General features: G+C 42.8%; 1 protein-coding gene across 9 annotated transcripts in view; it reads left to right on the forward strand.

Moving 5' to 3' along the window:
• pleca (plectin a) overlaps positions 1 to 22,958 on the forward strand; it is a 97,142-nt gene that overhangs the window by 61,275 nt on the left and 12,909 nt on the right. For 5 of the 9 annotated variants that reach the window (XM_080484897.1, XM_080484904.1, XM_080484901.1 and 2 more), the window contains 29 exons: positions 2,478 to 2,567; positions 4,887 to 4,964; positions 5,088 to 5,180; positions 8,575 to 8,741; positions 11,993 to 12,108; positions 12,205 to 12,311; positions 12,551 to 12,670; positions 13,034 to 13,129; positions 13,225 to 13,352; positions 13,933 to 14,026; positions 14,120 to 14,274; positions 14,748 to 15,084; positions 15,301 to 15,378; positions 15,685 to 15,846; positions 15,945 to 16,049; positions 16,138 to 16,233; positions 16,934 to 17,059; positions 17,245 to 17,397; positions 17,525 to 17,679; positions 17,791 to 17,917; positions 18,546 to 18,729; positions 18,880 to 18,900; positions 19,439 to 19,596; positions 19,776 to 19,954; positions 20,044 to 20,182; positions 20,264 to 20,620; positions 20,796 to 20,879; positions 20,968 to 21,072; positions 21,526 to 21,624. In XM_080484897.1, the coding sequence (XP_080341023.1) occupies positions 2,478 to 2,567; positions 4,887 to 4,964; positions 5,088 to 5,180; positions 8,575 to 8,741; positions 11,993 to 12,108; positions 12,205 to 12,311; positions 12,551 to 12,670; positions 13,034 to 13,129; positions 13,225 to 13,352; positions 13,933 to 14,026; positions 14,120 to 14,274; positions 14,748 to 15,084; positions 15,301 to 15,378; positions 15,685 to 15,846; positions 15,945 to 16,049; positions 16,138 to 16,233; positions 16,934 to 17,059; positions 17,245 to 17,397; positions 17,525 to 17,679; positions 17,791 to 17,917; positions 18,546 to 18,729; positions 18,880 to 18,900; positions 19,439 to 19,596; positions 19,776 to 19,954; positions 20,044 to 20,182; positions 20,264 to 20,620; positions 20,796 to 20,879; positions 20,968 to 21,072; positions 21,526 to 21,624 (3,909 nt within the window). Of the gene's footprint in view, positions 1 to 2,477; positions 2,568 to 4,886; positions 4,965 to 5,087; positions 5,181 to 8,574; positions 8,742 to 10,385; positions 10,975 to 11,992; positions 12,109 to 12,204; positions 12,312 to 12,550; positions 12,671 to 13,033; positions 13,130 to 13,224; positions 13,353 to 13,932; positions 14,027 to 14,119; positions 14,275 to 14,747; positions 15,085 to 15,300; positions 15,379 to 15,684; positions 15,847 to 15,944; positions 16,050 to 16,137; positions 16,234 to 16,933; positions 17,060 to 17,244; positions 17,398 to 17,524; positions 17,680 to 17,790; positions 17,918 to 18,545; positions 18,730 to 18,879; positions 18,901 to 19,438; positions 19,597 to 19,775; positions 19,955 to 20,043; positions 20,183 to 20,263; positions 20,621 to 20,795; positions 20,880 to 20,967; positions 21,073 to 21,525; positions 21,625 to 22,958 lie in introns of those variants that run through there. The other 4 variants (XM_080484903.1, XM_080484899.1, XM_080484902.1 and 1 more) reach the window with 2 other exon arrangements.

Consider the following 22,958-nt stretch of genomic DNA (forward strand, 5'->3'; position numbering starts at 1 on the left):
CCGGTGTGAAACCTGAGTTATTCTCATGAATAAAGATGTTTCTGCTCTGCAAAGGAGAAAGAAAAATGTCATGGGAATGACTCTTGTTACTTTGCATGGTGGTATTTACTTTTGATATTATAAAAATGACATTTTGCCAGTGGGAATCTGCCTATTGCTTATTTCCTGATTTCCACAATAAATCACATTCCTCACAAGTCTGTTGACTTTGTTGTCTCCATTCATCATAGAGCGCACAGATCTCACAGTTTAAGATACCAAGAACAATATGAAGCGATTGGCATCACGAGAAATGAGGCTTAACTTCCACAAATAGTCTGAATCCTGATTATGTGTGTGTTGAAATCAAATTCTCTTAATGAAATCTATAAAATGTCTTGTGCAAAATAAAAGGGGACAGTGAGATTCGAACCAAGCAAACTTCCGGTAGCGTTTACATTTGGGACTAATGAAGCTTCTGGACGTTTCTTTAAAAAGCTTCAGTCAGTGTTGTGTCAGCAGATGACAGAACCAGCATCGCTGGAGTCGAACTTGGTCTCCGCAGCTCATGAATCCTTGTTTTTCTCACGGGAACTGTAGTGAGGAATTTCAACCGTCGCCCTGCGACACGGTCCTCTCTCTCAGATGACTCACGGGCTTTTGTCGTCAGTTTTTCTGGGAAATCCCTCAGATTTGAGACGGCCCTTCATGACTCAGTCGTTAGGATCAAACCTCACTTCAGGTTACTGAGACTGAACATCTTATTGAGGTTAAACCAACTCAAAATGTTTTACTTTATTTTTAATGATTAAATAAAGAAAACATCCCACTGTCTTTGTCAAGTCCACCCAGCACCCTAGTCCTTGTCTTTTCCTCTCCTCCCGAGTCCCGAGGTTGTCCATCTTCTCACGTCTTCTCCTTCATCTCCTTCTTCTTTCCATCCTTCACCCTGTCCTCGCGTCCTTCCCGCTCAGCACTGGAAGACAGAGGTAGGTGCAGAGTGCTGAGTGGACTCATGTTCATTTCCGCCTGCATGTCTGTGGTGACATTTTTTACCCTTGCTCACCTCTCACCTCCGTGCCTCAGCTGCTCACCTCTGTCTTTTTAAGCGCTTTAAGACTTTGTCTCTACAATTTCTGCATCTGCAACATCCGTCTTACATAAGAGGGTCGTCTCGATAGGGCTTCAGCCATAAAATCTACTAAAATACATCAGTATAATTTAGTATAACTACTATTTTTTTGTAATATAATACTTTCTTGGCTGATGAGACGGTACTTGTGAATGGAATTTTTTATTTTTTTTTAACTACGATCACAAAGTAACAAGACAACGTCTGGGTGATTTAAGTGTTTTTAAAGAGATACGATGGGGAAGATAAAACTTCTCAGCTTAAAAACAGGACTCGGCCCGTAATTTGTGGACTTCAGCATTTGTTTACCTCTAGCTGCAGCTGTGACGCGATATTTACTGCCACTTTCACTCTCCTATACTGCTGTTTTTTCCTTACTTTTACAGCTGTGCACAGCTGCTCTTTTTCCACTCCAAAGAGTTTTTTTTCCTCCTTTTAAAAGTTAAAATAAGCTGTAAAATCTCCATTTGCTTACCTTTTGTTTTTTTTTCTCCTATTTGAAAATCCCAGCAAAACGCAGCTCAGTGTAAACAGAAGGCGTCGTACTATATTCTCCACTAACACTTGAGCGTAAAGCAAGAAATGACCAATTACAGTGTGGTTTAAGCTGCACCAGCTTTCCGGCTCCTATCGTCGGCTCAGAATGCCTTGCTTGCCATGCGACCAGCTAATTTTATAGGATTTATGTGATTTTGATGTCATATTTTGGAAAATTGTTAGACTAATACCCCTATCTTTCCAGGGATGGATCAACTTGGGGCTTCTGAAACTCTAAATCAAACATCAAGGAGTTAATTTTAGCACTTTACTACCCTCATCATTCGAGTCTCACATGAGTGTCATTAAGGCTCTAAATTAAAGATGTGATTTGCGAACAAATATACTGCTTTTTTATCATTTTTACCTAGCTTTAATTTGCTCGCATTTGTGTTATAAAACCTCTTTTTCATACGTTAGTATTTTGTGCTTGAAGAAAAACAATTGCTAAGAAATAAAAGTAAGTCTTCAGAGCCACTTGAATACACAGAATTATTGCAGCACTTCCAAACATATAATTTAATATGTTTATAGCTCACAAAAATGTGAATCATTACATGATACAGACTTTAGTTTGTAGATTTATCAAAAGAGTAAAGATCATTTAAAACCTCAGTGCAGAAGGGAAACAGAACCTGCAGTCCTGTGCTGTTGTGTGTCCACATTTTTCTTTTAACTTTGATTTTCTTTTCTTCTTTTGGTGAGATTAAGCATTAAAGATGCGATTGTGAATGTTGTGATATTGCTTTTTGCCGTCATTGTGGAGATCTGGATCTGTGTGTGCGTTGGAATGACACACGACGTCGTCTCGTCTTTTCTGTGTGTGCAGGCCCAGCGACACATCACCGACCTGTACGAGGACCTCAGAGATGGCCACAACCTCATCTCCCTGCTGGAGGTTCTCTCTGGAGAGACACTGGTGAGCGTCGGGTGACCTTTGCCCGCAGGACCCCTGCTGTGAACCCCCCCTGTGCTGTCCACACCGCTCTGCAGACTTTATTTTCTGTCGCGTGTCTCCTGATGTCGCTGCTCTAAATGTTTACCTGAGCCAGATGTTTTTCTGTGGGTTTCTCGTCTTCACCTCTGCATGTGTCGACGCCAGAGATTTCTTTGAGACATTTCAGTACATGCTGAGGCTGTGCGCACTCTTTTACTTTACTTACCTCAGCACCGGTCTTTGGGAAACACACCTCCTGGTGATGTCGCCTTAATACACTAATTTCATTCTTTGCTTCCATCTTGTAACCTTTCTGCACTGACTTGTTTGACCCCTGGTTTTTGTCCCCCTTTGATCTACTTCCTGTTTGCTGACCTCTCCCCCTCCCCTTGTGCCTCTGCCTTCCTCTCTTGCGATGCTCTTGCTGTGGTAGCCGAGGGAACGTGACGTTGTGAGGAACGTGCGGTTGGTGAGTGCCGCCCGGACCGCGGCTGGCCGCATGCGTCGCCACCCCAGGTGGCTGCTGGGTTGTGCATGTCGACAGTTGCACTCCGTTTGTCGTCTCTTGTTCTGTCAACATCGTCCTGTTTCATGTTATCGGCGAGCTGGGAGGGGTCGCAAGTGGCGTTCAGACGACGAGAGGTCGAGGTCGGAGTTGATTTAGATTCTTCTGAAGATTGTGAGAGATTTATTTAATGAGGATTTTAATAAAAAAGCAGGCACCTTTTTTAAAAAGAATATAAGATACCAATCAAATTTCTATACAACCATCCACTTAAAGGACCATATCATATATTTTCAAAAGAACTGACACCTCAGATATGAGACTTAATTAAAAAAATTACTATATAAATATGTCTTATTTGCGGGTGATTTTAAAAAAAAAAAATGTTTTTTTATGAATTTACCTGGTAAATGTATTTATTCATTGACCATGTATATTTGATAAAGAAAAAGAAAATGTCTCGGGGAGTTATTTTTGGAGAACTAGAGCCGCACAATACTGTTTAAACATGCAATAATGTTGTTGAATAATGCAATCGTAAAATAATTTGTCCATACAAACACTTCACTCTATGATGTTGATGTACTTCTAATGATCTTTAGGATCCTATTTTAATTAAAGAATCTGCAATGTGGTTTTTTTTTCTTTTTTTTTGGATCACATGTCCATCTGCAGTTCCCACCAGCAGCGTTTCAGTATTTTTGTCTTAATTGTCGTGCTTCTGGCCTGTTGATTGTAGGTATGATATATTATCAAATCAATAAAGTGCAAAATAATCTTTAGCAACACAATATAGTGCAGTAGTGCTCCATCTGATCGCACAAAATATTGATCAAATGTTGATATAACAATGACAATACATTTAGCTAAAGGGAGCCTATCTTTGGTGATTTCTACTTGTGCATAGAGTTGGATATGTGGGTGGAAATAGGGTATAAAAAGTTAAATTAATCACTTGTAATGCAGTCGTTTTAAAAATGTCCTCTCAAAAACAACTTAAAAAAAAAAAGAAGTGTCATTCAGATCCAAGCAGCAGTCCCCTGGTTGCAGCTGTTTGCAGTGTGCAGCCACACCACAAGATGCCACTATATCTCACTTACTTAAACCCTTTAAATGTACTGGTATGGTCCTTTTCACATTTAGAAATGAAGTCTAGGGTCAAACAAGACTTGAAGAGGCCGAATTCCATCACTGCAAGACGTTCTGATGACTTATTCTGCAAGCAAGCTTGTGACTGGCTGAAAGCTTACAACTTGGAGCACCAGTGCATGTCATGACCATCACTGCTGGGGAATCCAGTTAACGTGTAGAAACTCTTGGATTCTGTGTCTCAGCTAAAACCATCACTTATCAGGCGTCGGCTGACAGGGGAAAGTGTAACTTCAAGGCCTCCGATCAGAAGCAGAGAAGAGTTGTTGTCAGGTTTGGGAAGGGAAGAGGTGTGGTGGCGGATGATGAGGCCAATCACTCAGAATGTGTATCATCCATTATCATGCTTTCACCTGCAGACATCTTGGCTGGATCTCAATGCACTTCGGAGTCATGCCGGGTCAGGCCTGTCGACGGTCCGGCCAAACGCTTCAATCACAGCCACGCACAATTTGAATCTCGCTTCAAATTTGCTCTTTTGTTTTAGTTTTGAAGACCATGACTGCACAGACGTGTATAGTGTAGATGTCGGTGTGACTGGACACAGAGACGCCTGCGCCTCAGTCATGGGGCTTAGTGTTTTCTTGAGGGTTTAATACTGGCGAGGTTCCTCTCTTTGACCCTGGCTGTCCTCCGGTCTCTCACAGCCGCGGGAGAAGGGCCGAATGCGCTTCCACAAGCTGCAGAACGTGCAGATCGCCCTGGATTTCCTCAAGCACAGACAGGTCGGTCCAGGAAACACACCGGTTCTTACTCACATAATTCTATCCCCACACTCGTTTCCTGCATAAAGAAATCGCTTGGATCGTGTTTCATCTGAGAAATTATCGTCTGTCACACATTTTCAGGTCAAACTGGTCAACATCAGAAATGATGACATTGCAGATGGGAACCCCAAGCTGACCCTGGGCCTGATATGGACCATCATCCTTCACTTCCAGGTAATGCCAGACCTTCATGACTTCATTAAAATTATTTAAGCATTGTATTTTAATTAAACCAACATTTTTTAGCTAAAAAATGCTTCTTTTTTTTTTTAGATAAGCTTGAACAGAATAACTGTAAAACTTGTGTTTTGCAGCAGATAAAGCATCTAACAACAAATTCTGCAAAACTAGTAGAACATTAGTAACAGTAATAGGTTTGGTATAAACAGAGCGTCAGATGTGACAATCGGGAGTTGGAGGTTTAACTGTAATCAACAAAAAATATCATCATAAAATCCACAGAAATCCTTGTGCATGATGTGATTAACTAGTATTGGATGACATATTAGGCCTTTATTCACAGCTGCTGTATAAATAGACATATAAAAACTCAAATTCTCTACACAACTCAAAGGTTCAAATAAGTCTTTCGTCGTTGCTTTCTGATTTAACTGACGTCGTTATTCGGTGTTACTTGCTGTACTGCAGTGCAAGATTTCCATTTCCGGTTGCATTTGCATGCATGTTATAAGTATTAAAAGTAAAGTGACTGATATCTGCGGGGAACAGCTGAGTCACATTTCCTGAATGTGCGCTGGCACTCATTTACATGGAGACGAAATCTTTCCCTGCTCATGCATTTTTAAAGTTAATTCATGGTTTGTTTGTTTTTAAACGTTGTCTTTATTGTTGGTACTGCACAGCTGTTAGTTGGAGCCAGCCTAAAATATGAAGGTTTAACTCAAACAGAGGAGACTGATTTAGTAATATAAACCATGAAGAATTGTTGTTGCCACCCGTGGCAGTGCAGGCTGCACTAGAGGAAGGTATTTGTCTGCAGGCTGATGTGTTCCTCATGGGGTGGCTGCATGTGTGGATGATCTTCAAGCAGATGTTTTTTTTTTGTAGATTTCAGAGGAAAGGGAGCGGGAGCCCATGGAGATTCTTTGATGCTATAATGACTATGAGGGTTCTGTTGGGATGTGCATGTGGGATGTTTCCCTCGCCGCTCGCTGTGACTCAGTGATTCCCATGTTGAAGCCAGCAGCGGGGCGTGGGCGTGGCAGCTCGGAAAAAAATGATCCCATGCAGGCAGTGCGTATTGTAGACCATCCCGTTTGATGTTCAGATGAAAGAAAACACGAAAAGTCACATTTATACAGGCTGATTCATTCTGCAGCTGATATTTAAGCAAAACAAACCCATCATCTCGGCATTTCTGCACTTATAAGTCCTCACAGACAATAGCGAGCTTCCTCTGAGCCCACGGCTCCGCCCGGCTCAGGTCACTGTTTGTTTGTTAGAATAATGGGGCTGCTCCGTGTCGGCAGTGGAGGAACTCTTTAAAAACGCTGCGAGGGCGGCGGTCCCGTTTCCATCCAGCGTCTGAGTCACACCGTGCCCGCGTCCACATCGCAGCTCCCTGGTTTCCCCTCCAAAAAGAAAAATAGCAGAAAGAAGAAATGCCTTCTTTTTCCCTTCTCCACCCTTTCCTGCCCCCCTCCTTCTTAAAAGATGTCTGCAAGTGAAAATCTTTACTTCTGCTGTGACTCATCAGCACCAACCAAAACCACTGCAAACAGTATTTACTAGTAACGAAACTCTGCTTCTTCCAGTAAGAAGAAATGTACAAAACTGCTGTATCGCACACATTAAAACATTAAAACACCGACCGTTCATAAATCTCACTATAGATTTGTTCCACAGAGCTACTCTGAATGAAACTATTCACAATATAAACAGTGAAATGTAATGCACATGCACTATTTTATGGAATCTTTTGATCTTGTATCAGCATTTCCAGCGAAGTCTTGCAACATGTTGAACCACATTTAAGCACTCGCTTGAGTTACATTCAGACTGTCCGCTTTATTTATCGTGATTTCAGGACTGTAGATGAATTTGAGCTTCTGATTTTTCATTTATGTTGAATATGAGGCTGGTGTGTGTGTGTGTGTGTGTGTGTGTGTGTGTGTGTGTGTGTGTGTGTGTGTGTGTGTGTGTGTGTGTGTGTGTGTGTGTGTGTGTGTGTGTGTGTGTGTGTGTGTGTGTGTGTGTGTGTGTGTGTGTGTGTGTGTGTGTGTGTGTGTGTGTGTGTGTGTGTGTGTGTGTGTGTGTGTGTGTGTGTGTGTGTGTGTGTGTGTGTGTGTGTGTGTGTGTGTGTGTGTTTCCTCTGCATAAATCTTGTCTATGATTTGACAGTCATACTGAGGTCCCAGGTTGCCATGGTGATGGTTTGTTTATAGACACAAAACGTATTGAAAGTTATCTCATAGTTATTGTTCTGAGTTGTAGGACAGAGACGTCAGCAGTGTAAGAAAAGACGGTACAGAGAGACCAAAGTGACACATAAAAGTAGTTTGGTTTTGGTTTGACTTGCAGTTCTGGACTTTTATTTTTTTGGGTAAAAGGTCAAACTGGCTCTTTTGATTGCGAAGGTTTCAGACAGAGTGTCTGATATCCAGAAATAAATGTGTCGACTTAACGTTTCTTTTTTTATTTTTCACTTTCTCTTTCATGAAAACAAAAATTAAAAAATGTGGATTTTCATCCGTGTGTAAACGTGAGTCATGGCTTTGCCTGGCGGCCCTGAGAACGTCTGCCAGTTGAGGTTTTGTTACACGGTCCAACATTTCTTTAATAGTTGCCTGATGAGTTATTTCAAGTCTTTTCTTGGCACGTCTCTGTGATACCGGTGACTCACCGGCAGGAGATTGAGCTTCTGTTCGGCGTTCGTCTCCAGAACGGTGCGCTTCGTGGATGTCATGTGGTCGCTCAGGCAAAGTGCTGTTTGGTATTTGCGGTTTAAGATGTGACTCATTGACTAGATGTGGAATAAATCAGCAGGACAAAGTGGAAAAAGATGTTTTTTTCTCCCTGTCAGAACCTCAAGTAGTGATAACAGCTATGTTTAATATTTCACATAAAAATGCAAGTTCCAAGAGAGAAAGTCATTTATCTTTGTTAAGTAGTGAAAATATCTTTCAAAGCCGCTCAGTCGTCATTATGTCAACCTGAAAAAGTACAGGTTCTTAAATGTATTCAAGTACAAGAGTAACTTTGATACACGATGTGTCTCTTAAAGGCATAGCAGACTTTTTGATGGTAATATGCACATACATCTGCAAAACACACTGCAGTGTAATTATAACTCTATAAATCATTATTCATGAAACGGAAACAGGAAGTTCTTGGCATTCTACCATCATTGCCTTAAACTAAATTCCTCAAATTGGAACCTGTAAATAAATTAAATATACAGATGTGCCATCCAATTAAAGCTGTCTTGCCCTGATAATAGAAAAGAAACGCGAAAGCAGCTGGAACAGATGCTTCTTCAGAGGAATGGCTTCACTTGCTCGGCCTTTTCGCTCTCGTTTCTCACGAGCTGCCCGTCTCCCTCCTCCAGATCTCGGACATTCAGGTGAACGGCCAGTCGGACGACATGACGGCCAAAGAGAAGCTGCTGCTGTGGTCTCAGCGGATGGTGGAGGGATACCAGGGCCTGCGCTGCGACAACTTCACCACCGGCTGGAGGGACGGAAAGCTCTTCAACGCCATCATACACAAGCACAGGTGAGCGCCGGCCACAGCGGGCAGGCGGGCAGGCGGACTAACACCTCCCGAGCGCGATGAATGGGATTCTAAAGGAGCTGTGATTAATCTTTAAAAGGAAATAGTGAAGTGGTTTTCAAACCTCACAGATTTTCTGGATTGAGGGACGTGTTCGGACTCGGAGGCTCGTAGCACTGCGGGACATGAATTTTACTCACATTTTTTAAAAGGTCTTCTTTTTGGCCCTTTTCACGTCTCATGTTGTTGTATTTTTTATTATTTATTGCTGCGAGTTCAGAGCAGGAATGCCATAATTTACGGTTTTACTTGAGCTCACTTGGCTTGTCAGGGCAAAAAGGTGGAATGGCTACTTTAAATCAAATATCACAATAAACGTCAGCAGACCCCCCCCCCCCCCCCCCCCCCCCCCATCCGTTCATTTATTATTTAACAATAGTTTTTTAGTAGAACATCAGCAAATCCATTGTTTAGTTCAGTTTAAACATCTTTATTTATTCCTTTGTAGATTTCTTGCGTTCTCTATTTCTGGACACAAACATCAAAACATCACTTTTCATCAATATGTTGAAAATGTTAAAACTCTAAGCTTAATAGAATCGAATAATTAAATAGGTAGGATGTACTGGGGGGAAAAAAACTAACTGGACAGTAGTCATGAAAAGTCATTAAAAACAAACAAACTGGGATTTGTCTGTTAAACACTCATTTCAGAGGGAATGAAGGTTTTTCGAGTAACAATTTGTTCCTGTTGGGGCACATTATATGGTCTGCCTGAAAGCACGAAAGAATTCAGGAGATGAATCGAGGTCAGCTGGTGATTTTCTGGCTTTCACACCCACCTGTTTCTCCCTCAAAAGAAACTCTAGTCCGTCTGCCTCACTCGCTTTGAGCTCAGCTTAACAATGTTTAGAGCGACATACACGTCAGTAAAAAAAAACAGTTATCTTTGTATTTAACTTATCTAAACATTGTTATGAAGCACTTTAAGAAAACAATGTGTATAGAAGAACTGTATAGATATAATAGAAACAGCATGAAGAAATCTTTAAGTCAACTGGAAAAGATTCAAAGCTGTTCAACAGGGATTTGAGTGCAAAGTGGTTGTTGCTCACTCCTGCACTCTGTAATTTTGAAATATAATCTAATTTTAACTTCTCAGTTGAAATGACGGGCTGCAGAAGCTTCTCAGACTTTTCCTGTTGCATAATCGGATGGAAAAAATGTCCATTTTGTTTGTTGGGTTTTCTCTAAAGATCTCAAACTGAAGCAAACAAAGAAAAGGAGTTTTCCCTTTAAGTTCTTCCAGACGCGCCGATTCTTCTTCGTGCTGTTCATGACTACTGAAATGAACTCCGGCTCAGTGCTTTGGGAGGCAGCCACCCCCATGAAGCTCAGGATGTGACTTTAAAACTGAAAACATTTATTTTGGGTGGAGTGCCACTTTGAGTCTGTGTTTGCACAAACGAGTCTTGCGGGATCGCTCGCAGAGCAACACAATGTAAGCATGTGGAAGCCGAGCTGGCAGCACATGTGGTGAAAAATAAAGGGGGGGGGGGCGGGGGGGTTGATGTGGAGGGCGTTTTCTTCCACGATGTGGGAGTATCGCACCAAAGAGAGAAAAGAGGCTGGCCTTAGGGATCGCTCGCTGGACGCTCGGCAGGTTGTTGCAAAACACTTCTCATTCTTCCACGGAGCGGGAGGAGAAGGATGTGCGGAGGACTGCAGCGAGCAAACGGACCAAGAGGAGATTCGCTGCCAAAAGGAGTGACGGGCCGACCTTGGAAAGAATTACACGTTCCCCCTGCTTCAATTGTTCTTTTTTTTTTTTTTTTCTCCACGTCTTTGTTTTTTTTTGCAAAGTAACCTCAAGTACCTTGGAAACCGTTAGGAGGCACTGACTCACTGCAGCAATGTTCAAGCTGAAGAGGAAGTTTGGCTCTAAGAGGCGTCTGCACAGCGCCTCCAGCAGCACCGCCGGCTCCGTCAGTGACCTGGACGACCGGGTCATCATGTTCTGCGAGGAAATCCCCAACGAGAGATACTCCATGGACTCTGGCCGGAGCTCCCGCAGCCTGGGAGCCCGATCCAGCCGGGGCTCCCAGAGCGAGGAGCAGGACTCCGGCTCGGACCGCCGGCTCATCCACATGAGCCCCGGCAGGCTGGCCTGCCGGCAGGCCTGCTATGTGGACAGGGAGCAAGTACAGGAGTACTACACACACAAAGTGGTGCAAGTGTATGAACCCTAAAACTAATTGTGGTTTCTTCTGGTCTGTTCTTTCACTTCGGTATTTTTGTGAATGCATATTTATCCCCTGAGAGTTCAGAGACGTCTGTTCCCACACGTCATTGGACTGTGTTGATTGTGGCAGAGTACACTCAGAGGCAACGTGTCTGTCACGTCAGTGTGAAAACCCATCAGGGAATTTAATCTGCTCTGCAGTCGGTCGTGTTTTTGCCTGCCCTTCATGGTATCAGTGGAGAAAACACCAATTCTGATCCACCTGCCTCCAGCCCTTTAGCAAACGTTTCCAACATGTCTGTCGACTAATTAAGATTGATGGAGTCACCTGCCAGCGAGAGATCAGCAATGCACTCAAATATTTGAAGTTTTAGACCAAATAGATTATAGTTGAGTGAAATGTAATACAATGTAAAATAGAAACATTTAATATTGATTACATTTGAATAAAATTACATAAAAATATTGAAATTATAGTTGAACAAAGGTTTAGAGTAGATAATGGTATTTAGTAGAAAGTGAAATGGAATAAAAAAACAATAGAATGTATTACAATAGATAATAATAAAGGATTGACTTGAATGGACAATGAAAGGGACGAGAAAAATATAGATCATTGAATTGAATAAATTATACAAAATAAAATACAATAGATTGTAATGAAATAATAATGAATAATTGAATAGAAACTGAAATGAAATGGGATGTAAGAGAGAAAGAAATAGATTGGAATAGAAGACAATGTTGATATTCAATAGAATAGACCCGCATATGAATCTTTTAAAAGTTAAAACATTAAAAATGTTGATACACTCAGGTAAATCTCCTGCTGCGAAACATCAGTGTGTAGTTATAATAATGATAATATTACTTAAAATTAAAACAAAACGCAGATGTTATGCTGTCGATACCTTTTGTGTATCTTACTATTTCTGAATAAATATCAAGAAAATGTGAAGTTGAGTGTCATGATTCCCTTCCACTGACGGCTGTGTGTGATTTGTTCCCGCAGGCCGACGCTGATCGACATGAGTCAGGTGTATCGACAGAGCAACCAGGAGAACCTGGAGCAGGCCTTCAGCGTGGCAGAGAGAGAGCTGGGCGTCACCAGGCTGCTGGACCCCGAAGGTGAAACGGCAGGATTCCTGCATGCGTCTTTCTTTCTTCTTGAATTTTCCAGCGATATAACCATCGTGTTTGTTTCTCGTGTTGTTGTCCCTGCAGACGTGGACGTTCCCCATCCAGATGAGAAATCCATCATCACATATGTGTCCTCTATGTACGACGCCATGCCCCGGGTCCCCGACGTCCAGGACGGCGTCACAGCCAACGTGAGTGTCGTGTTTTTAACCTTTCAGCAAAAGAGAAGAAATGACAGTTGTGATCCTTGCAGGAATTTGTATTTCATATATTATGGTTTTTCTTCAATATAAAACCAATTTTTAATACATTGTGCACTATACAAGCAGGAAACAGCATCGTGGTCTAAAGGGAGAAGCAGATCGCAGTTAAAAAGTCGTCTCCTCCATCTACTCTGGTAATCCAAACTTTTTGAACTGCTGTGCTGCAGGAGCTGGAGCTGCGTTGGCAGGAGTATTACGAGCTGGTCACCATGCTGCTGCAGTGGATCCGACACCACATCCTCGTCTTCGAGGAGAGAAAGTTCCCGTCCAGCTATGAGGAGATTGAGGTGAGTGGATCAGAGGTGACTGGATGGATGTAAAGTAATAATGATGATTCAGCAAAAATGTTAAAGGGGCCTTCAAGCAGGCAACGGACTGTATTATATTGCAGAAGTAGATGTAGACTAAATAAAGTTGCTCAAAGCTTTAATTGTTTCAGTCAAAAGGAGTTTAGTGGAACAGTAACAGAGCTCCAGATCGAACAGTAATCAGTACAGAGAGACAGCAGAGAAACTAGCCAAGACTATAATGCAAATTACAACGACTCTTTGTGAGAACAGAAAGCAGCCAAACGGACTAATCAGTGTCAATATCAGTTAGAAATGTGGAGAAATTGTCTGAAAGTCTTTTTTTTTTTGTTTTACCTGCAGGTTCTTTGGCGTCAGTTCCTAAAGTTCAAGGAAACCGAGCTCCCAGCGAAAGAGGCGGACAAGAACCGCTCCAAACACATCTTCAAGTCATTTGAGGTGATTCTTTATTTTTTTATTTTTTTGTCTTTCCAGAGGTCGTCAAAGTCTGCAAATCCAGCGGAGGATAAAGTTTACGTGTTCTCACTGTTCAGGGTGCAGTCCAGGCCGGTCAAGTGAAAGTGCCGCCGGGCTTCCATCCCTTCGACGTGGAGAAGGAGTGGGGCCGCCTGCACGTCGCCATACTGGAGCGAGAGCGCCTCCTGAGGACTGAATTTGAGAGGTAACCATTAAAACCTCATGACTCGCTCTGTTGCCAACATAAACTTCGCTTTTCTTTTCTTTTTCTTTTTTTTTTTCCAGTTAAAAAAAAACCACAAAAAAAACCCACAAGGGAGTGAGAATCCGCTGCTGTTCCACCACGACGATGACTCATTTCCTAATGACAACTTCCATGTTGGTTTTGAAAAAGAAACTGAGATGGCTTTGTCAGACGAGAAGTAAAAATCATATTAGGGCAAACACATGACAACGGAACCATCGCCATGGTAGCAATTCCCCAATATTATGGTCATTTGATACTGGCTCATAGACGCGTTTTATAATCACAAGATGGGCAGGGCGTAGCTTCTGATTTTCTGCAGTGGAGAATGTGCGACTGACCTCACTCACATGCACTGATTAAACGGAGCGACATCATGGCGTTCATGCAACAGGGATATGATTTTAAATATTTATTCAGAGAAAAGACGGAGTAAGTTCTTTCAGGTTTTCTCCCGGATGCTTCATCTGCTAATTTGTTTTTGTGACGTGATGGATAAAATGTCTTGAGCTGCTTTCTGACCTTTGACCCCCCCCCGCAGGATGGAGCGACTCCAGAGGGTTGTCGGTAAGGTGCAGATGGAGTCGGGGGTGTGTGAGGAGCAGCTCAACCAGGTGGAGACTCTGCTGCAGACGGTGAGACACAACCCTCTAAGTTAGAAAGAAAAAAAAAAGAACTTAAGGAAAGAAATAATTCTCACAGGTGGGGGTTTTTTTTCTGCGCTGCAGGACATGAGGCTGATGAGCTCGGGTAAACCCCCTCAGCACGCAGGGGAGGTGGAGGCCGATCTGGAGAAAGCAGAAGGAATGATCCGCTTCCTCTTCAATGACGTTCAGCTGCTCAAAGATGGACGCCACCTGCAAGCTGAGCAGATGTATCGCAGGTAAAAAAAACAAAAAAAAAACAACAACCTACTTCTCTTTGGTTTTATCTTACAAAAACCTCATGGCACTTGGAAGAAAGTAAGAGGAAGGATTGGAGGGAGAGAGAGAGCGAGGACATATAATGGTAACATTGAATCTATGGAGAACTAGAAAGGGAAAGGAACTGGGTGCATTAAAGAGATTCTCCCAGCAGCCTAAACCTGGAGCAGCTCAGCTAGAAAAAGCTCCAGAGTGAACTGAGCCAGCAGAGCTGTAAGCTTGAGATCCTAAAAACAGAGACTGTGTTTGCCTGACAGGATGATTTGCAGAAGTTCTCATACAAAACAATGAAACTGTGGCGTCCAGCGCTGAAGGAACACAACACGCAAAGGTTGCAAATTATCATAAAGAGAAATGTCGCTGCTTGTTTTAATGGTTTTGGTTTTGCCAACTGACTGAAATCCCTGGAAACTAACCGATCTTCGTCCTCCAGAGTGTATCGTCTTCACGAGAGGCTGGTCAACCTCCGCAGCGAGTACAACCTCCGCCTCAAGTCTGGCGTGACCACCGCCCAGATCCCCATGACTCAGGTCGCCACCGCCCAGGTCCTGCAGCAGGCCCCCGTGAGGGTGAGGCCCGAGCTGGATGAAGTCACCCTGCGCTACATCCGAGACCTGCTGGGCTGGGTGGAGGAGAACCAGCGGCGGGTGGACGACGGGGAGTGGGGCTCCGATCTGCCCGCCGTGGAGTCCCAGCTGGGCAGCCACCGCGGCCTGCACCATTCCGTGGAGGAGTTCCGCTCCAAGATCGAGAGGGCGAAGGCAGACGAGGTACGACTGACAGCTTGAGTCTGGAATCCAGTTTCCCCAAGGTTCAAATCTGCTCCGTCTGTTTGCAGACGTCTGAATCCCGGCCAGAAGCTTCTGCTTCAGACACAAATCGTGTTTGAAGCAGATTACCAGACTAGGAGCTTGAATGCTGTCAAACAATGTTTACAACTAAAAGATGATAAACACTTTAATTTAATTTTCTGTTTACGTCTTCAGAGCCAGATTTCACCTTCCAGTAAAGCTGCATACCGCGAATATCTGGGAAAACTGGAGCAGCAATACAGCAAACTGGTGGTAAGTTGGGAAAAAACTGTTTCACTCGAGCTGTCGTCACTCTTATGCTCAGACATCGAAGCTGCTTGAAACTTTTCTATAAATACAGGTCACACATAAGTCTCCTTGAGCTTTAATAATTAGTCCTCGAGGTCATGTTAGTCTCTTTGATATATGAATCATGAGTCAATAAAGTGAAAAGAAAAACTGAAACAGCCTTTGAGAAGCTACTGAAAAATTCCATGTTCATTTTTCGACGAAGCCACATTGAAACTCTCCCGTCATTTGGGTTAAGATGTGTCTTGTTGTGTCTCTGTGTCGCTGCAGAACGCCTCGAAGGCCCGTCTGCGTTTCCTGGACCAGCTCCACGCCTTCGTCGTTGCAGCTACCAAAGAGCTGATGTGGCTGAACGAGAAGGAGGAGGAGGAGGTCAACTACGACTGGAGTGAAAAGAACACCAACATGACATCCAAGAAAGACAACTACTCGGTACAGATGTCGTGTTTTCATGGGTTGTTTTTTTGTGACCTCAGCGTTTTAAGGTGACGGCGATAATGAGTGTCTTTGTTTTGCTTTGTGGTGAGCAGGGTTTGATGAGAGAGTTGGAGCTCCGGGAGAAGAAGGTGAACACTGTCCAGACCACGGGAGACAAGCTGCTGAGAGACGGACACCCGGCCAAGAAGACGATAGAGGTGAGACTCTCTGCACTGCTGCAGCTCGTCTCTCTGGAGACATTATAGTGTAGAGATAAAGTACCATCTTCCTCTTCTTCCCCCTCAGGCCTTCACCGCTGCCCTGCAGACTCAGTGGAGTTGGATCCTGCAGCTGTGCTGCTGCATCGAAACACACCTGAAAGAAAACACAGCCTACTTCCAAGTACGATCAACCATGTACACATGAGGATTTCTCCTCCCACTACTTTGTAACCGTGGACGACTTCTCTTTTTTGAACTTAACATTATATGCCATCGGCAAATAGAGGAAGGGAATATTTCATTGGGAGATTATTTCTTTGTTAGTAAAAATGCTTCCAGGTGGTAAATTTTATACGATGAATAACAATATAGTATTTATAAATTACTCTCAGGTAATGGAGATGTAACACTGAAGGTTTGCAGATCAAAAGGTTTGATTATTAAAATTATCATTTAAATGAGATTGTGCTCATGTTTTTAAAAGTGACCAAGTAGGTGTACTGACTTAGTTAAATACTTTGTAAGAAGTAAGCAAACTACAACAGTGTTTATGAGTGAAGCAGTGTGTGAAGTGTGGGGCAGAAATGTGCTTTGTCATCATTTTACAACTTCCCTGCAAAAGCAACTTTTCTAAATGGATACTGTTTGTGCATTCTGTGTGCCAAATGTACCGCCTCCCTCTTAAAAAAAAAAACTCTTTCTAGTTCATGTAATCGGTTTAGTGACTGAGAGTTCACTTGATCAAAACTCCTACCCATTACTGAGCCTGCAGCCCTTTCGCTTGACTTACTGCGGCAGTCTATCAACATAAAGCCAAATGTTGTTTTTTTTACATCACAGTAACATTTGAACTTTACTTGTCCACTTTCTTCTCCGTGTAGTTCTTCTCCGATGTGAAGGAGGCCGAGGATAAGATTAATAAGCTCCATGACACAATGAAGAGGAAGTACACATGCGAGCGCTCCATCACGGTCACACGGCTGGAAGATCTCCTGCAAGACGCTGCTGTGGGTTTACTTGCAACAACACTCTGTTAATACATACATTGCAATAGCTGAAGAGTGCATTTTGTTCGGTGCTTTGGCAAATTAATCTACACTTTAGTAAAACTGTGGTCACAGATCGCAGAGCAAACTCCTCGTTAGGCTACAGTTCTTTAAGTTTATGATGAAAGTATGTCATGTGTTCACAGGATGAGAAAGAGCAGCTGAATGAGTTTAAAACTCACCTGGAAGGCCTAAAGCGGAGAGCCAAGACCGTCATCCAGCTGAAACCACGTAACCCGGCGACCCCGATAAAAGGAAAACAGCCCATTCAGGCTGTTTGTGACTTCAAACAGATGGAGGTAAATAAACCCACTGAAAAGAATGTTTAACTTAAGAGGATGAAAACAAATATCCTGAGACATGAAATAGAGGCTTTTGAAGTAATGACTGATCCACTCAGTAAATGAATGCCCCCCCCTCCTTCAGATCACGGTCCACAGAGGAGATGAATGTGCTCTGATGAACAACTCGCAGCCGTTCAAGTGGAAGGTGCTGAACGATAAAGGCAGCGAGTCGCTGGTACCGTCCATCTGCTTCCTGGTTCCTCCCACCAACAAGGACGCTGTGAACAGTGTGGCCGGGTGAGCTCCAGGACCATTGATACAACACACACACACACACACACACACACACACACACACACACACACACACACACACACTGAAGACTGACCTCCACCTTGCCGTCCTCAGACTGGATGGAAACCTCCAGAGGCTGCAGACCATGTGGCAGACCATGTTTGTGGACATGAAGAGCCTGTTGTCCTGGCAGTACCTGATGAGAGACGTCCACATCATCAAAACCTGGAACGTCACAATGGTAACAGCTTGAAAACATCCGTCTGTCCGTCCGTCCATCTATCCATCCATCTATCCATCCATCCATCCATCCATCCATCCATCCATCCATCATAACATTGTTAGGATAAAGGATCATGTAAATTGATTCCTTCACTCAAAGATCCAGTTGATGTTATTCTTCGATCTGTCAGCATTAACATTGACTATTGAGACAACATTAATGATTAAGTCAGAATTTATTTTGGAAAATTATTTAAATTTTGTTTGGTCTATGAAAGTCCTGCATTTTGGTAAATGTTATATGAAAAAGAAAAGAATTTAGTAGGAAGATATACGAATGTAACACTAAGGTATCTGTTGCCTTGTCATTAGTAAATTCCTTTATTATTTCATTCATTTAAAAAACAATGTGATGTGAATCCATTTCAGGAGTTGAATATGGCCTATTTGTCTGTTGAGGAGTTTTAATCACAGCTTCTGTGATTTAATTGTAGCTTCACTTGTTAATTTAGTTTTTATATTGAATGAATCATCATTTTAGCTGATGATTCAGCCGAGAGGACAAAAAACACATTCTTCTGCTAAGGCAGTGCACGTATGTCACACATTCATTCACCATTTCCCTCTTTTGTCTGCACCTCGTGTAGTTTAAGACTCTGCGGGTGGAGGAGTACCGACTGGCGCTCAGGAACCTGGAGACTCACTACCAGGACTTCCTGAGAGACAGCCAGGACTCGCAGATGTTTGCGGCTGAGGACCGCATGCAGGTGGAGTCCAACTACAACAGAGCCAACCAGCACTACAGCACCATGGTCAGCTCTGCAGAGCAAGGTGTGTGCTGGGTTACCGCCGTCGACGCCAAAACACAGCCTGAACATGCGTTTTCTTTTATTTATCATTTTATCATGAGATCATTTCAAAGCTCTTGAAATGCAGTCATGGCCATTCGTGTGTAAGTTGACTGTTGGATTCATATTGCAGGCTATGAGCCACCCAGGGCAGGTAAGGTGTTTCAGTTAAAGTGGTCGATGTGCTGTAGGTGCTTTTCACTGGCTGGACAAAACTGTGTGTGTGTGTCTGTGTGTATGTTTGTGAATGTGTGTGCACCGAAGGCTGCTGTGACGTCACTTCCACATCATCGTGCATTAACTCAAATCAACCTAATCATCCTCCCAGATTTTAGTGTTCCTCCTAACTTCACTTTTCATCGCATCCCTGTTTCTGTGCATGGATTCCACTGCAGCTCAACAGATCAATCGATCGGCTGATTAACACCTGATTGTCAACTATGAAAATTTCCGCATGATTAAGTGAAGTCAGTGTGTGCGTCATAATACAGCCACAATCAGAAATCATGAATGTAACTTTGTTAAAGGTCCTTGTGATTAAGGAATATCATTTCTTTAAATTGGTTAAAACGTAAAAAAGAAAAGAAAAAATAACTCTTAATATGATGAAATTAAAACTTTCCCTTCGATCACCTTTGATAATCCAAGCTATAACATAAAACATTTACACCCGTGCGTTTTGTTCCAACCAGGAGAGCAGGATGAGACTGTGTGTAAGACTTACCTGACCAAGATCAAGGACCTGCGTCTGAAGCTGGACGGCTGCGAGAATCGAACCGTGACGCGTCTCCGCCAGCCGGTGGACAGGGAGCCTCTGAAAGCCTGCGCCACGAAGACTGCAGAACAAATGGTAACGTCCAGAGGACGATGCACAATTAAATTGAATTAGAGGAGAGTTATTTAGCTTTTTCTTGCCGACCGTCATATGTATGTGGTTCTGTTACACCTTTATTGAACATGCTCAGCTGTAAATGCTTGATTTGCTCAATCATTATGTTTATCTTTGATTTATTTATTTTTTTAAATCAGAAAGTCCAGTCGGAGTTGGAGGGTTTGAAGAAAGACTTGAACTCCATCAGTGAGAAGACGGAGGAGGTCCTGGCTTCTCCTCAGCAGTCCAATTCTGCCCCGATACTGCGCTCCGAGCTGGACATCACCCAGAAGAAGATGGACCACGTTTACGGCCTCTCCTCCGTCTACCTGGACAAGTGAGACTTTCAGCCTCCATGAGCGCTATCTCCTGAAGTTTTACATGTTTTTTTTTTTTCCAATACATTTCTAAACTCCTTGATTTCAGGCTGAAGACCATTGACGTGGTGATCAGAAACACCAAAGACGCTGAAGACACGGCGAAGAATTACGAGACTCGTCTGCGTGACGTCAATAAAGTGCCAGCAGAGAAGAAGGAGCTGGATGATCAGCGTAGTCAACTGAAGGTATTTTTTTTTTATATTCAGTATTTTGTTCTTTTCTTTCACATTGGACTCAGGGGATGACTTTAATCTTTCGTCTGGCAGGCGATGCGAGCTGAGGCCGAAGCCGACCAGGCGGTGTTCGACCGGCTCCAGGACGAACTCAGGAAGGCCACGAGCGTCACGGACAAGATGTCGAGGCTCCACAGCGAGCGCGACGCCGAGCTGGAGCATTACCGCCAGCTGGTCAACAGCCTCCTGGACCGCTGGCAGGCCGTGTTCGCCCAGATGGACCTGAGGCAGCGGGAGCTCGACCTCTTGGGCCGCAACATGAACTCGTACCGGCGGAGCTACGAGTGGCTCATCCACTGGCTCACGGAGGCGAGGAAGAGGCAGGAGAAGATCCACGCTGTGCCCATCAGCGGCAGCAAGGCTCTCAAGGCGCAGCTGGCAGAGGAGAAGGTACCACAAAGGGAAAGAATGAGTCGTGTGGGGCAAATAAAACAATGTGTTATTGTGCCCCCTGGTGGTCAAAAGTGAAATAAGTTTCCTTCCTTTATCACCTGCCATGCTTTATTTTGAAAGCTAAAAGATTAGATCAAAAGTTAAATGTTACTTGCTTCGGTTGTTATTCCAGAAACTGCTCGACGAGATCGAGGAAAACAAGGACAAGATCGAGGACTGCCAGAAGAATGCAAAGGTTTACATCGATTCAGTCAAGGTACACACACAGCTTTTTTTTTTTTTTTACAACCAAAGAAATGCATATTTCGCAGCTTTTCTCAAGTTTTTTTTTTTTTTTTTTTTAGGATTATGAGCTGCAGCTTTTGACATACAAAGCTCTGCAGGATCCCATCGCATCTCCCATGAAAAAACAAAAGATGGAGTGTGCGTCTGATGATATCATTCAAGAGGTAGGACTGACAAAGTGCCAAGGTCATACAGTCACTGGTATTCATTTACCAGGGGAACTTGTGTCTCGATGGGATTAAATAGAATACATTTTAAAAATATATACAATACGTTTGACTGGAATTCCACAGTTGTTATGACTGTTGTAAACTCGATGTCAGACTCACCAGACATTTAAATCAAAGTGTAAAATTACAAGAATAGTGCTTTGTCTTGCTTAATGATCCCTACAACTTTTAACCGAATTATGTTTTGGGATTTATTGTTAATTTGTTTTATCTTTGGCAGCTTTGATTTGTTCAGATACAATTGGAAGCTCTGGAACTTCCATGCCCTTCAAAGAAACTCAGTTATTGTATTTAGTTGACTGTTTCTGTTCGCACATTTTTGCATAAAAGAAATCATTTTAGCAACTTAATTGTTCCATTCTCCCCATATCATTGCATTTCTTCCAGTATGTTGATCTGCGAACACGCTACAGTGAGCTGATGACTCTCACCAGCCAGTACATTAAATTCATCACGGACACACAGCGCCGTCTGGAGGACGAAGAGGTAATTGCATGCAAACCGACCACGGACTGTAAACTCTCCACTAACTGTAACAATGCCACCCTCGCCCGTGAACTAGTTTGATGTATGGGAAATCAATTGTCATCCAATATTACCGAAATGTCGGCACTTAATGTGAATGAGGCTGTTAAGTTGATACCATCAGGTGAAGTGTAGACTGGTGAAGCAAACAGTTTCATCCTGGTGTCGCAGCACATCACATCCCAACTCTAGTGTGTCTCTCATTCTCCCACACTGTGTATTTAGACTGGTCATGTCACAGAGTCTTGGATTAGTCTAGATTCTCGGGCATCAGCCCAGATATCAGTCACATTTTCAAACTGCTCAACTCGCTTCTCCGGCTATTTTTAATTTGACCTTTGCTTCTTTATGTCCTCCTGAAATCACCCACAGTGGTTTGAAGGTTTCACTCGGCCTTCAGACACATTCTTTTTTTGATCTAGTTAAATCTACCTTTGCTTCCCTTCCCAACTTTTCTTCTTTTCTAACTTTCTGTTGTGCTTGATCCTGCCGACCTGCTCACCAGTGCTTTGTCATGATGAATAGTAGTCACGCACTTAAGAGATGAATTAACTCCCCCAAAGCTGCAGGTATTTGAAAACAACCCTCTTGGTCCATTTCATTCCTCTTTTCGTCAGATCTGTGTTGTTTGTGAACAAGGGAAGGTTCAAGACCATTTAGAAATCTTTCATAAATCCTAATAGTTTCACTTCAATAATAAAGCCAGTGTTTCTGACTTTATCAACTTTACAAACTGAGCAAATATGTCACATTTCAATCAAATTTTCCAACAGTTATGTTAATTTCAAAGACTTTAAGGCGTCAGGATGTAAACAATTGAAGACATTAATGCATATGAACCTTTATAGTGTTGACTGAAACTAACAATTCTTTCCATCCCCTAAAGATTAAATAATTGAGACAAAGGTTTGCCTATTTTTTTATCCAAATGTATACAATTACGTAAAACTCCTTAAAATACGACTGAAAAATTGTTTATTCGCTTGCTTAGATAGTAGTGAATTATGTTGGTTTCAATGAATCTTTTAGGCAGTAGTCCATTGGCATAAAACACGTGGACTATGGGCCAAAACAATCCTGCAAAAGAGTCAAATTCAGCTTGATGATTAAAGTGTTCAAATAAACTGCAGCTCCTAATAGTCCACTGGAGATAAAGCTGGTTTGAGGACAAGTTGAGAACATAAGACCAAGTCAAAAACTCAGTGTTGTGTTTTGAAACCATGTTCTCCAACTTGTTGCAGAAATCCTGTGTTGTGAGAATTTTCTTTTAAGGAAAATTTCAATTAGTCATAAAA

The sequence above is a fragment of the Lipophrys pholis genome (genome assembly GCF_963383615.2).
Source record: "Lipophrys pholis genome assembly, chromosome: 17".
NCBI lineage: Eukaryota > Metazoa > Chordata > Actinopteri > Blenniiformes > Blenniidae > Lipophrys > Lipophrys pholis.